The 13,810-nt window shown below is 48.6% G+C and overlaps 1 protein-coding gene across 1 annotated transcript in view; it reads right to left on the bottom strand.

Annotated features, from left to right (window-relative positions):
* Positions 1–13,810, bottom strand: part of PDE11A (phosphodiesterase 11A) — a 304,458-nt gene that overhangs the window by 187,598 nt on the left and 103,050 nt on the right. Inside the window, exon 4 of the mRNA XM_068126191.2 lies at positions 3,054–3,194. Coding sequence (XP_067982292.2) covers positions 3,054–3,194 — 141 coding nt within the window. The remainder of the gene's footprint in view (positions 1–3,053; positions 3,195–13,810) is intronic.

Consider the following 13,810-nt stretch of genomic DNA (forward strand, 5'->3'; position numbering starts at 1 on the left):
TCATTGTTGTTGGCCCACTATGAGCAAGTGGGATGGAATGCAACGATGAAGGCATCCTACAGTAAGTTTCATTCAACCAGGCTTTAATGTAATTTACCAAAACTATTAATAACTAGTATAAAGCCCGTCAAAGATGACCGGTTGGAATAATTTATTTGACGGTACAGCCACGTGAGTGTCTGAAGCCTGGGCCTAATGTCAGGTGTGCTTATATCTTCTTTATTTATTAGACATCCTACAGACGTAAATTTACACTCGTTTTACTCTGCGCGTGTTGCACATCACATGCAGTGAATTTCACGTCCCTGCGCCTTGTATTTATTGTTTTTTTTAAATGTTTCTGTACACTTCCGTTGAGGCTCGGTTTGCAAGCCACCATCTACAATTCCAATGTAAGAGACATAATTACTCTTCTTTTGGGTCTTCGGAGTCCTCGGGGACTTTTGGGTCCTCTAGGTCATTTAGGCCTATTGGTTGCTCAGGGTCTTTTGCATCCTCGGGATATTTTGGGTCCTCGGGGTATTTTATGTCCGCTGGGTCATTTGGGTGTTTTGTGTCTTCAGGGTCTTTTGTGTCTTCTGGTTCCTCGGGGTCTTTTGGCTCATTTCAGTCTTTTGGGTCATCTGGATCTTTGGAGTCCTTGGGTCTTTTTGGTCCTCTGGGCCCTTGGGGTATTTAAGGGTCTTTGGGGTGTTTTGATCTTAGGGGTAATTTGAGACTTTGGGATACACCTGGTCCTCAGGGTCTTTAAGGGTCTTTTCATGTCTTCAGGATATTTTCGGTGTTTTGGATTGTTTGAGTATTTGGGGTCTTTAAGGGTGTTGAGGGTATTTTGGGTCTTTTAGGTCTTTGGGTTGTTTTTGGTCTTCTGGGTCTTTGGGATATTTTGGCTCTTCAGGGTCTTTAAGGGTCTTTTTGGTCTTCATGGTCTTTTAGGTCATTTGGGTCTTTTTAGTCTTCAGGGTCTTTTGGGTCTTCTGAGTCCTTGGGATCTTCTGGGTCCTTGCAGCCTTTTGGGTCTTCGGGTTATTTCAGGGTCTTTGGGGTATTTTGGGTCCTCGAGGGCTTTTGGGTCCTCTGAGTCCTTGGGCTCTTCTGGGGGTCCTGGGGGGGCTTTTGGGTCATCTGGGTCGTTTGGATCCTCAGAGTTGCTTGGTTCTTTTGGATCCTTGGGGTATTTTGGGTCTTCTGGGTCCTCGGGGTCTTCTGGGTCCTTGGAGTCTTTTAAGTCTTTTAACCAGTGTACACAGTCGTGTTCAAAGATTGCCCATTAAAACTCCACTCAAATCCCTCCTAAAGAGCTACTCAAAGCCTTTAAAACCTAGCCTTATGACGGGGGACAGACATCACACAAACACACAAATACACAAATACACAAACACACAAACACACAACCACACATTGTGTTTTATATAGTAAATGGCATGATCTATCATTATGATCCCCGGATGCATTTTGAAACAAGATCAAAAGTCTAACAGCGGCGTAGCCGGGCTTGTAAAATATTATAAACCACAAACACGCATGATTACATTTTTAAACAGATGCTAATGCTCTTTATAACATTCAACAAATAAATTTGGAGGAATCCAGACATCCATGAGGTAAGTTTTACTTACAGAACTGAGGGAAGATCTACTGTAATCTATATACCCCACAATGAATGGGTTAATAACATGCTATCAAAAAACCGAGGCGAATTCCTTACTTCCGCGGTTGTTAGTCCGTACACCACTTATCATTGATTCATGAACCATACACCATACAATGTACCAACCACTTCATTCCATTAACTTTGTATTCACGACATTGGGATTGAAGCTTTCATCCAAACATACAAAGCAAAGCAAATTGGGATTAAAGTACATACAAAGCTTTCATCCGCAGCTCAATGGAATACTGCTTTCTGGGCCGGTGCTCCTGCCACACACCTTGCTCGGCTTCACGCGGTTGAAACCAAAGCTTTCAGAATCATTGGAATCTCCCGCGATGAAGCTGATTCCGAGGGCCTTTCACTCTCTCACCACCTGCAGGTTGGTGGTCTTTCCGTCTTCTACCGACTCCTCTCCGGCCTTGCTCCCCCTGTTATGTCTGTGCTTTGTACCCCAAATATTCCTACAGGACACTCAAGATCTGCCAGCAACCCTCTTCTGGTGAAACTGCGAAAATCAAGACTCTCTGCTCACCTTCACTCCTTCATTCCTCTTTTCTCCCGCCTCTGGAACAAGCTCCCTCACACTCTTCAATCCCTCTCCTCCCTCCAGGTCTTTAAAACAGCTGTTCACCACTTATCATTGGATAAGTGGTGAACCATCTCTTATCGTCCCCCATCCAAAACCCTGATCATTTTTTTTGCAATTTTAAATTGCAAAAATGCAGATTTTTGAACATGTTAATGGAACTTTGTGTATGCAATCAACATTGTGGGACATGTGAAATGTGATGATGTTTTTGGGATTTGACCTCCGGTTCGTGCCCCAGAGGGTGGGGACTTAGGGTGACAGGGGTGAAAATGGGGGAAAAAAAATTAAAACTCAAAATTTGATATTGGGTCTTTCCTGGTGGAACTTTTTGGCATCTTTCAAACTTTTCTTTTGGTGGGAAGCGTTGGGATTTGCGATGGCACGCCATCGATTTTGCTCGAGCTCACTCTTGCTAAAATATAGATCAAGGTTTAAAATCTTTTTTTAATCATATACCATTGTGTTGGTCTGTTTGGAATTCCCTTCTGACAACATCACTTCCGACGCTCGAATTCCGGGTTGGAAGAGCCGCAACGGGGGATGTTGAATTACCCACTGTCCACTCATGTCCAATTAACTGCATGAAGTTCATTGATGTGTCCTACCTAATGCCGCTTCCCTAAATGTGATACCTGTACAAGTTCCTCCAGGAGCCTTAAATTACTGTTTGATTAAAAAATATATCAAAACACAACATTTGTGCAGCTATTGTGTTCAAATTCATTGGTGGAAACTGAAAGAAAATATTCTGAACAATGGATGCTGAATAATGGACTGCATTCAAGGAAATAGACAGGCAGCATAACTTACTGGTGATTCGACTTCCTCCAAAAGAAGCACGGAGCATCTTTCACATCGCAACAGCACCTGAGCCCGATGCATAATCTTCCGAACAATCTTCTCCAAGTCTGTCTGCTCCTCAAACAGGTCATTTACGACCTCCAGCAATGCCTAGAGTCGGAATATCAAAATGGTAGAACACAAAATTTTAATCAGCCGTGCAACTGATTGGAATGGAATTAACGAGGGGGAAAAGCAAGAAGGGAATTGGAATGAGCGAGGAGGAAATGGAATGAGGGGTTCTCTGTCATTCCACTTTATTTGAACAAGAGACAATAAAACAACATTGTCCAACCCATCAAACATTATTTATCAAAGTTTTGACCTTCATTTTAAAAATTACAATTTTTCTCTCCTTCTCATGTATTTCACTTTCTCAATATCTTTCCTGAATGGACATTGTATGTTCTATTTCAAGGCCATTTTCAATACATTTTCAGATAATGTTTCACATTATCCAATGAAATATTTTACTGTTTTTATAAGGGATGTCTGTGAAGGCAATGGCAAATCACCCAGTATAACCCTTGCCAAGGAACTGTTCTGGCAGTTCTGGACATGCTTTAGGACAGAACACCCGAATACGAATAAGGCCAAACCCATGTTGACGTGTCTGCATGTTTTCGGTACATATTCTGAAGCGTTGCAGATCGGATTTCCCTCGTAGGTCAGGTCATGGCATTCTTGAGTTAACAATGGTACGTAACCACACGGTGAGACATTTACCTCTTCAACATTCCCAATTTTATAGTATTCCCACACATTGTCAAATCGGTGCTGTGGGTTGCCTAAACCATTGAAGAACCACACCAAATCCATCCGTTTATTACCCTGTGCTCGCGAAGCGAAAAGCAGGGTTAAGCATTCAGTTACGTACGTGTGCCGTGTGCCGTACGTGCCTGCATTTAAAAAATTCATTACCTGGGCAACTGTTGGTCCGATTGACATGAATTTTTCACCATATGAGGGCCTCCTCCTGTATAATATTTTAATGATTATTATGACGTCATAGGCCACGTGTACAGGCGCCATCTTGGAAAAACTTCGCACCTCTATATCTCTGAAACCACTCCATGGAAAAAATTGAGACCTGCCTCTTTGTCACCAACTCCCCATGGGGAATAAGATTTGTTAATGATGATATCATCGGTGCCTTCGTTATGACATCATAATTCGACAAATACAACACTTATCCATCCAATCATTATTTTAAAATTTTCAGCAACTGTTGGTCTGATGGACACAAAATTTTCAGCACAGGAGCGTCTCCTGCTTTAGAATATTTTAATGATAATCATGACATCATAGGTCATGTGGTACAGGCGCCATCTTGGAAAAAAACAAAAATGTTGCACCTCTATATCTCCAAAACCGCTGCATGGAAAAATTAAAACGTGACTCATTGTAAATAACTCCATATGGGGAATAGGTGTTGTTAACAATGACGTCATTGGTGCCATAATTATGACGTCATAATTCGACAGGGACAACGCTTAGTCTGATCAGTTTGAAATGCATCGAGCGTGATCTATGCAACAATTAAATTAGAAAACATAAATTTATGATGTCATCACTCACGTCGTCTGGCAGCCATATTGCATCAAAAAAAAAATGTTCAAAAACAGAAGAGTTGCTTTCCAACAAGTTGACTGCGCAGGGTAAGTATTCTATGAATACCATCTAGTTCAGGGGTTCCCAACCTTTTTTGTGTTATGGCCCCCTTGGCTCCCAGAGCACATCCCCAGCACCCCCCTCCCTTTCACGAGGGTCGAGCGGCGGAGCGCGTGTAAGCAGGTTAGGGGGGTCTGGGGGCATGCCCCCGATAAAATTTTGATTTCTAGATGCTCTGTGGTGCATTCTGAGAGGTGTTTTTTTTCCTTTAATTGGCTATTTTGTTTGTATGAGAGTTGATAAATTATTACACAGAAAATGAGGAATTCCAAGTAGCCAACATGAACATTTAGTTCCATAGTTTTTTTCTGTTCCTTACTGGCTCCCAACAACATCGTTTTTGGAAGAAGCAAACAAAGCAATGTCACTTGAATGATGCATGTTTGATATGAGATTTTAATATTATCAGTAGTAACACTATGGATAGCATAAAATAGAACTGTCACACAAGAAAACAGTATGAAAAGGTTCCAAGTCAAGAATATGTGAAAACTAAAAACCTCTGTTGTGTCTGTATTTAACGCAGTGTGTTATAATCTCACAAAAAGAAACTCAATTCGACAACAACTCAGGTAATCAAACTAGGGACGTGGTGCATGCGCTGTAAAAGTGAATTAAAAACTCAGTGGGATGGCTGAAATTGCATTTTAGCTACCAATTGGGGTATCCATGGTTGAGTCACAGTCAGGGCACAGCAGAGGTCATCTTCCACGTGGAGCTGATTACGCTGTTTCGATTTGATATTCAACAGCGTGGAAAACCCCGCTTCGCAGAGATAGGTAGACGACAATGGCAGAAGCACCCGGATAGCTATCTGGCTGATATTAGGGTAGCGACCCATTCCCACCCAAAACTCCTTCAAGCTCTTCTCTTCGAATGTGTCTTTGGCAAATGAATCGTTTCGGAGATCCAGGAATTCATCTTGCATTGCCTCCGGCATGCTCTCCATGCAAAGGTTGTCGGAAAAAAGATTCCTCACAATTTTTGCCTCATTGTCATCTAAATCAGGAAAATACTTGTGAAATTCTAGCTCCAGTGACTGGAGATGCTCAAGAATATCATTTTTCAGTATGGGATCAAGCTCTTTACCCATGCTGTCTTGCAATTCAGACATTCTTTCGAACATAGCAATGTTTCCTGTGTTTAATTTCCTGCGCCAGTTTTGGAGCTTGGCAACAAATCCTCTGAGATTATCGTCGAAAAGAATAATATTAGTCGCTCTTCCTTGGAGCTTGAGGTTCAGCTGGTTCTGATGCTCGTAAATGTCAGCAAGATAAGCAAGTCGTTCGTTCCACAATTCTTCGTCGTAATGCTGCAGGAGGTCATGTTTCCCTTGAAGATTCAAGAAATGTTTGACTTCCGCATGAATTTGAAAGACGCGGTTCAGAACATTCCCTTTTGAAAGCCAGCGTACAGCAGTAGAGTACAGCAACGTTTCATGTTCCGCGTTCATGTCTTTGCACAGCTCCTTGAACATTTGGGTGTTGAGAGCCCCTGCCTTGATGTAGTTAACAATCTTGATTATGACTTCAAGAACTTTCTTCAATGAGAGAGGGAGAGTCTTACAAGCCAGGGCATAGCGATGAATCATACAGTGGGTTCCTTTCGCTTGTGGTGCCAGCATCTTCACTTTTGCTTGGAATCCGGATTTGGAACCAAGCATGGCAGGAGCACCGTCAGAACAGACACCGCATACATTCTCCCACTGAATTCCTCCTGCATCGAAGAACAACTTCATTTTTTCCATGACGTCGTTAGCTTTTGTCGTTGTTTCCAGGGCACTGCAGAACAAGAATTCTTCCTTGATATCATCTCCCTTGACATAGCGAACGAATGCCAGTAGCTGGGAGCAGGAACTAACATTGGTCGATTCATCAAGTTGAAAAGAAAACAAGCCAAAAGGCGCCGCCTTAATCTCATTGATGATCTGTTGTTTCACATCTTCTGACATGTCACGGATATGATGCTGCACTGTGTTATTCGTTAAAGACACCTGTTCAACTTTGCGAGCCTCTGCCTTGCCAAGAACCCGTTCGACAATGATGAGGGTACAAGGCTTGATGAATGTCTCCCCAATCGAGTGGGGGTTTTCTTCTTTGCAATTTCAAGAAAAACTTCATAAGAAGCCTGGACAGTTGCTACACTTTGTTGTTGAAAAGCTCCTCCCTCATCCAACTTCTGTCGCTTTAAATTTATTTCATGCCGCTTGAAAAATTCGGGATCCTGCTTTGCATGTTGTGCGTGATTCGTCTCGAGGTGCAACTTCAACTTGGATGGCCTCATGGATTCAGTACTCAAAACCTTGTGACACAGCACACATTGTGGTTTCTCTTGACCAGACACGGTAATGGACGTGAATCCAAGCTTTATGTATTCGTCAAGATACTTTCTTTTTTTACTCCCAGAAGCCATAACGTCAAATCTGCAATAGGAAAAAAACAAAACAATATCAAAGTCAAAACATTATCCAAAAAAACAACAACAATATTTAATTTTTCGTATGGTTCAAATTACCCCATGGCCCCCCGAGAAATACACCATGGCCCCCTGGGTTCCCGTGGTTCCCAGGTTGGGAACCGCGGATCTAGTTTATTATGTAAAACATTCTTCATAATCATCATCATAATCATGATCATTAGCCGTTTTCAGTCCACTGCGGGAAGAAAGCCTAATCAGCATTGTTATGCGAAATGTTTCACCAAGCCTTCTCCTTCCAATAATTTACTTGATTGACATACAATTTAACAAAAACAACAATTTAACAAAAACAACAATTTACCGGAATTTCTTTCACGATGGTATTATGCAGGACATCGCTTGTAAGTAAGTGTTGAAACATATTACATATTTCTGAGTGATTCTTAAAAGGAGCAAAAGAGATGAAATTATTTGTAAATACCGGTAGAAGGACCAAAGTGAAAAGCAAAAATGCTCACACCAGCCAATTGGGTCTTGGTGAATGTATTGAAATGCAATGGCTAATAAATACAGTATACGTGAATGGAATTTTTACGGCGTAGTCCGGAGGGCAATGCCGTCTGGAACAGCATTTGTGTGTCCGTCCAGTGTGTGCATGTATGTATGCATGTATGTATGTGTGTATGCATGTGTGTGTATGTATGTGTGTGTATGTATGTATGTATGTTTGTGTGTGTGTATGTATGCATGTATGTATGTGTGTATGCATGTGTGTGTATGTATATGTGTGTATGTATATGTATATATGTATATGTGTGTATGTATGTGTGTATGTATGTGTATGTGTGTATGTATGTGTGTATGTTTGTGTGTGTGTATGTATGTATGTATGAGTGTATGTATGAATGTATGTATGTATGTGTGGAAGCTGTGCTCGCACGATAAAATCGGACAAAATGGACGACGCCAGGAATTAGGTTTCTCTGAGCTATTTATTCCCAGCTCACTCAAACGAACTCCAAAGCACTGAATCAGCCCATCGAACGGGCGGCAATATAATTATATCAGAAACTCAACACACAAAAGCCACGCCTCTCAGGCGGGGCGTGGTATGCAAATAGATAAGCCACGCCTCTCAACGAGGCGTGGTATGCAAGGCAAGCATTCGCCCGGTAAAGGCAAGTCTCAACACGCCCGGGCGAGTCCGGACACGTGACCGCTCGCCGGTTGCATCATCGGCCGGTGCAGGGTAATTGTGTCATGCTACCGGTAACCGCTACACGCGCCCCCCCCCCCCCCCCCCCAGAATTAACATGCACCGGGAGAGTCAGTTTGAGGGGGGTCTTGATGACCCGGCCGAAACGACCCCTGACGATTCGTGTGGGGGTGGTATGTGGCGGGGCGGTGGATGGTCGGGCGGGGGGTCTGGTTGACAGGGGACGGCCCCAACGTGGAGGAAGGGCCAACCGTGGAGGTTGGTCGAGGTCCAAATGGGCCGGCTTGAGGCGGTCCACGGAGATGCGGTCCACCTTGCCGCCGATGTCGATGGTGAATGACTTGTCGTCCCTCTTCAGGACCCGGAAAGGTCCATCGTACGGCGGCCGGAGCGGTCCCCGGTGTGCGTCGTGCCGGATAAAAACGTACTCCGCAGTGCGAAGTGCTGGGGGGACGTGGGGTTGGGGGCAGCCGTGGTGGGACGTGGGCACGGGGGCAAATCTCCTGGCAGCCTCCTGGAGGACCGTGCATTGGCGAGCCGCGGACCAGGGGCCGGTGGCGTCAGGGATGAATTCGCCCGGCACGCGCAGTGGCTGGCCGTAAACCAGCTCGGCGGTGGAAGCCTGGAGGTCCTCTTTAGGGGCCGTTCGGAGGCCCAATAGGACCCACGGGAGCCTGTCGGCCCAACCGTCATCCTGGAGGCTGGCCCTGAGAGCGGCCTTCATCGAGCGGTGGAACCGCTCGCACAAGCCGTTGGCTTGGAGGTGGTAGGCCGTGGTGCGGTGAAGCTTGACCCCCAAGGCCTGGGCGACCGCGCCCCAAAGCTCAGAGGTGAATTGCAGGCCTCTATCGGAGGAGATGTCCGAGGGCGTGCCGAAACGGGCAATCCAGGTGCCAATGAAGGCCTGCGCCATGTCGGCGGATGTTGTTGATGCCAGCGGGACGGCCTCCGGACACCTGGTGGTCCTGTCCACCATTGTGAGGAGGTGGGTGAAGCCCCGCGAGGAGGGAAGGGGTCCCACCAGGTCCACATTGACGTGGTCGAAGCGCCGCGTGGGCACGTCGAATGGTGCCAACCGGGCCTGGGTGTGCCGGTGGACCTTCGCGCGCTGGCAGGCGACACAGGCATTGGCCCAGTCGCGGACGTCTTTACGGAGCCCGTGCCAGACGAATTTCGCTGCCACAAGCTTCTGTGATGCTTTCCGGCCCGGGAGGGAAAGGCGGTGGAGGGCGTCAAAAATGTGCCGCCGCCATCCGGTGGGCACAATGGGGCGAGGTTGGCCCAGGGAGACGTCGCACAGGAGAACTGTGCCTGTGTCCTAGAAGGGGACGTCGGCCAACCGCAGGCCTGTGTCCGCTGTCCGGAGGGCTTGCACCGTGGGGTCGGCGGTCTGATTGGCCACCATGCGGGCGAAGTCCACACCCAGGTGGACGGCATTCGCGCCGGACCGGGAGAGGCAATCCGCCACAGCGTTGTCCTTGCCCGCGATGTGCCGGATGTCCGTCGTAAATTCGGACACGGCGGAGAGGTGACGCTGCTGGCGGGTCGACCACGGCTCCGTAACCTTGGCCATGGCGAAGACCAGGGGTTTGTGGTCCACAAACGCCGTGAACGGGCGGCCCTCCAAAAGATGGCGGAAGTGGCGAACAGCCAGGTAAAGGCCGAGGAGCTCGCAGTCGAAAGCGCTATACTTGCGCTCGTTAGGGCGAAGCTGCCGGCTGAAGAAGGCCAGCGGTTGCCAAGCTCCGTTCACCCACTGTTCATGCACGGCGCCCACCGCGTAGTCGGAAGCGTCTGTGGTGAGGGCGATGGGTGCGTCGAGCACCGGGTGCGCCAGCATGGTCGCGTTGGCGAGGGCCAGCTTAGTGCCCGTGAACGCCGCGTCCATCTCTGTGGTCCAGGCGACGACGTGCTTGGCCGGCTTGCCCCGGCCCCAGAGGGCTTTGTACAGGGGGTGCATGAGTTGGGCTTTCTACCACCGGTTCAAGGCACGAACCGGTGGTAGAAATTTATCATCCCCAACAATTCCTGTAGGGCCTTGATGGAGCGAGGGCGCGGGAATCTTGTGACTGCCTCCACCTTGGTAGGCCGCGGGACGGCCCCGCGCTTCGTGATGTGGTGCCCCAGGAAGTCGACGGCCGTTACGCCAAACTGGCATTTCGCCGGGTTGATGATGAGGCTGTGCTGGCCGAGGCGCTCAAAAAGCGTGCGCAGGTGGACGAGGTGCTCCGCCCGGGAAGTGCTGGCGATGAGAATGTCATCCAGGTAGACGAACAGAAAGGTGAGATCGCGCAGCACACTGTCCATCAGCCGCTGGAAGGCCTGGGCCGCGTTCTTAAGGCCGAATGGCATTCGGAGGAACTCGAAGAGGCCAAAAGGTGTAATTACAGCCATCTTCGGAACGTCGGCCTGCCGGACAGGTACCTGGTGGTAGACCCGAATGAGGTCGACCTTGGAGAAGTTCACCCGCCCCGACAAACGGGCGGAAAAGTCCTGTATGTGTGGTATCGGGTACCGGGCGGGGGTAGTGGCGTCGTTGAGGCGGCGCTAATCGCCACATGGTCGCCATCCGCCACCCGGTTTGGGCACGATGTGCAGGGGCGAGGCCCACGCGCTATTCGAGCGCCGCACAATTCCCAATCGCTCCAGCGCGTCGAATTCCGCCTTCGCTACGGCGAGTTTGGCCAGGTCAAGGCGGCGTGCCCTGGCGTAGACCGGTGGACCTGTGGTCGGGATGTGGTGTTCGACGCCATGCTTGACGGCGACGGCCAAAAACGTCGGCTGCGTGAGGGCGGGAAACTTGGCGAGTAGGCGCGTGAAATTGACCACGGCCGGGAGCGCGCAGGCTAGCTTGGTCGGAGCGGAGCCGCTCAATGAGCAAGCGAGCGAGCTGAAGGTCTCCGTGTTGATGAGCCGACGCCATTTGACATCGACCAAAAGCCCATGCGCGCAAAGAAAATCTGCACCCAGCAAGGCCATGGGCACGTTCGCCGTGATGAAGTCCCACCTGAAGCGCTGGCCCCCGAAGCAGAATGCGACGCTGCGCGAACCGAAGGTGCAGATGGAGGAACCGTTTGCGGCGACCAAAGCGGGGCCGCAAAGCGCGGCCTGTTTGTCCTCCACCGAGGCGGTTATCACGCTCAGCTGAGCGCCGATATCACACAAAAAATGCCGTCCGGACTCTGTGTCCATGATAAACAGAAGGCTGCCTGAATGGCCGACGCTCATGGCAGGCAGCAAGCGCCGGCCTGGTCGTTTCCCGACCCGCCGAAAGTGCACGGTGGGCGGCACGTTCTGGCCTTCTGCCCGAACCTGGCGTGGTAATAGCACATGGTCCGCTCTGGTGGAGGCTCCGGCGGTCACGTCGGGTTCGGTCGACGGGGCGTCGCGGCGGCCGCTGCCACCAGTGGCGCTGACTCGGCCGGTGGAGGCACCGGTCGTGACGCGCGTTGCCTCGGTCGGCCCAGGGTCCCAGGCAGCCACTCCGACGTGTCGCCTGGCCGAGCAAAATTTATCGGCCTCCTTGGCCAGGGCACGAGGGTCCGTGATGGGCGAATTAGCCAAAGCTAACCGTACCTGCCCGGGTAGCCGCTGGAGGAACAGCTCGCGGAAGAGGAAGTCCGGGCTGTGGTCACCGAGAAGAGCAAGCATGTGGTCCATGCTTTCGGACGGACGGGCCTCGCCCAGCTCCGGGAGGTCGAGTAGTTGTTGTGCGCGTTCGGTCTCCGTGAGTCCAAACGCACCGAGGAGTAGGCCTTTGAGTGCGCCGTATTTGTCGGCGTCCGGCGGGTGCTGTAGGAAGCTCAGAACCCGGGAAGCGGAGGAGGTGTTGAGCGTGGAGACCACGTGGTGGTAGCGCGTCGTGTCCTCCGTAATGTTCCGCAGGGCGAATTGAGAATCCGCTTGAGCAAACCAAACGGCCGCGTGAGATTCCCAAAAGCCCGAGAGCTTCAAAGCTACAGCTGACTCCATCGCCGTGTTCGTAGAAAGGGGTCACCAATTGTGGGAGCTGTGCTCGCACGATAAAATCGGACAAAATGGACGACGCCAGGAATTAGGTTTCTCTGAGCTATTTATTCCCAGCTCACTCAAACGAACTCCAAAGCACTGAATCAGCCCATCGAACGGGCGGCAATATAATTATATCAGAAACTCAACACACAAAAGCCACGCCTCTCAGGCGGGGTGTGGTATGCAAATAGATAAGCCACGCCTCTCAACGGGGCGTGGTATGCAAGGCAAGCATTCGCCCGGTAAAGGCAAGTCTCAACACGCCCGGGCGAGTCCGGACACGTGACCGCTCGCCGGTTGCGTCATCGGCCGGTAAAGGGTAATTGTGTCATGCTATCGGTAACCGCTACATATGTATGTATGTATGTATGTATGTATGTATGTATGTATGTATGTACGTATATTGTGTATGAATACTGTATGTATGTATGCATGTTTGTATGTTTGTGTGTGTATGTATGTGTGTGATTGGATGCACTGTATGTGTGTAGTTGGTTGTTATCTCCATTTGTGGGTTTCAGGAGGTGGAACGGAGTCCTCCCAGGTCCCAAAATCTCCACTTTTTTTTTTTTTTTTTGTATACTGAATCGAGGCTCGTGAAAGAGCTAAGATTGCTCCACTTTAGAGCTCGTGAAAGAGCTCCACTTTAGTAAGGGATCACGGTTCATGGATCAAGCTGTTCAACTTTTCAGAGTTTTGTTCCAAGGGCTCTTTGCAGGATCATCACCAAAGCTCGGATTGCCTCCAGTTGCAGTCAATTTGTGCTAATATTCCCAGGGATGGTTTTTAAAATCACAGTGAGGTTCCTCTTCATCATTCCTGTTGCTCCAAGTATCACCGGTACAATTTCGATGCTCTTCAGCTTCCAATATCTCTTGACCTCATTTGTCTGCAACTGTTGGTCCTATTGGCACAAATTTTTCACCATTGGAGTGCCTCATCCTGTAGAATTTTTCATGATAATTATGACGTCATACGTCACGTGGTAGGGCGCCATCTTGGAAAAACTGAAAAACTTTGCACCTTGAGATCTCCGAAGCCGCTCCATGAAAAAATTTGAGAAGTGGCTCATTGTAAAGTATTCCCCATGGGGAGTAACATATGTTAATGATGATGTAATATGTGCCTTCATTATGATGTCATAAATCGACAAGTAGAACGTTTGATCCGATCAATATGAAATTTATTGAGCGTGATCTCGGGATAAATTTGTGATCTAGCCATATTTTAAGGCGTAGCCTGTAGGGCAGTGCCATCTAGAACAGCGTTTGTCTGTCCGTTTGTTGTATGTATGTATGTATGTACCTCACAAATGTCTACCAATCAGAGCTGAGGATCTGATCACATGACAGGGGGACAGCAGATCCTCCACTCAGCAGATCCAAGCCCGGCTACACCGTTGTTAGACTAT

The sequence above is a fragment of the Myxine glutinosa genome, chromosome 10 (genome assembly GCF_964187855.1).
Source record: "Myxine glutinosa chromosome 10, kmMyxGlut1.1, whole genome shotgun sequence".
Classification (NCBI taxonomy): domain Eukaryota; kingdom Metazoa; phylum Chordata; class Myxini; order Myxiniformes; family Myxinidae; genus Myxine; species Myxine glutinosa.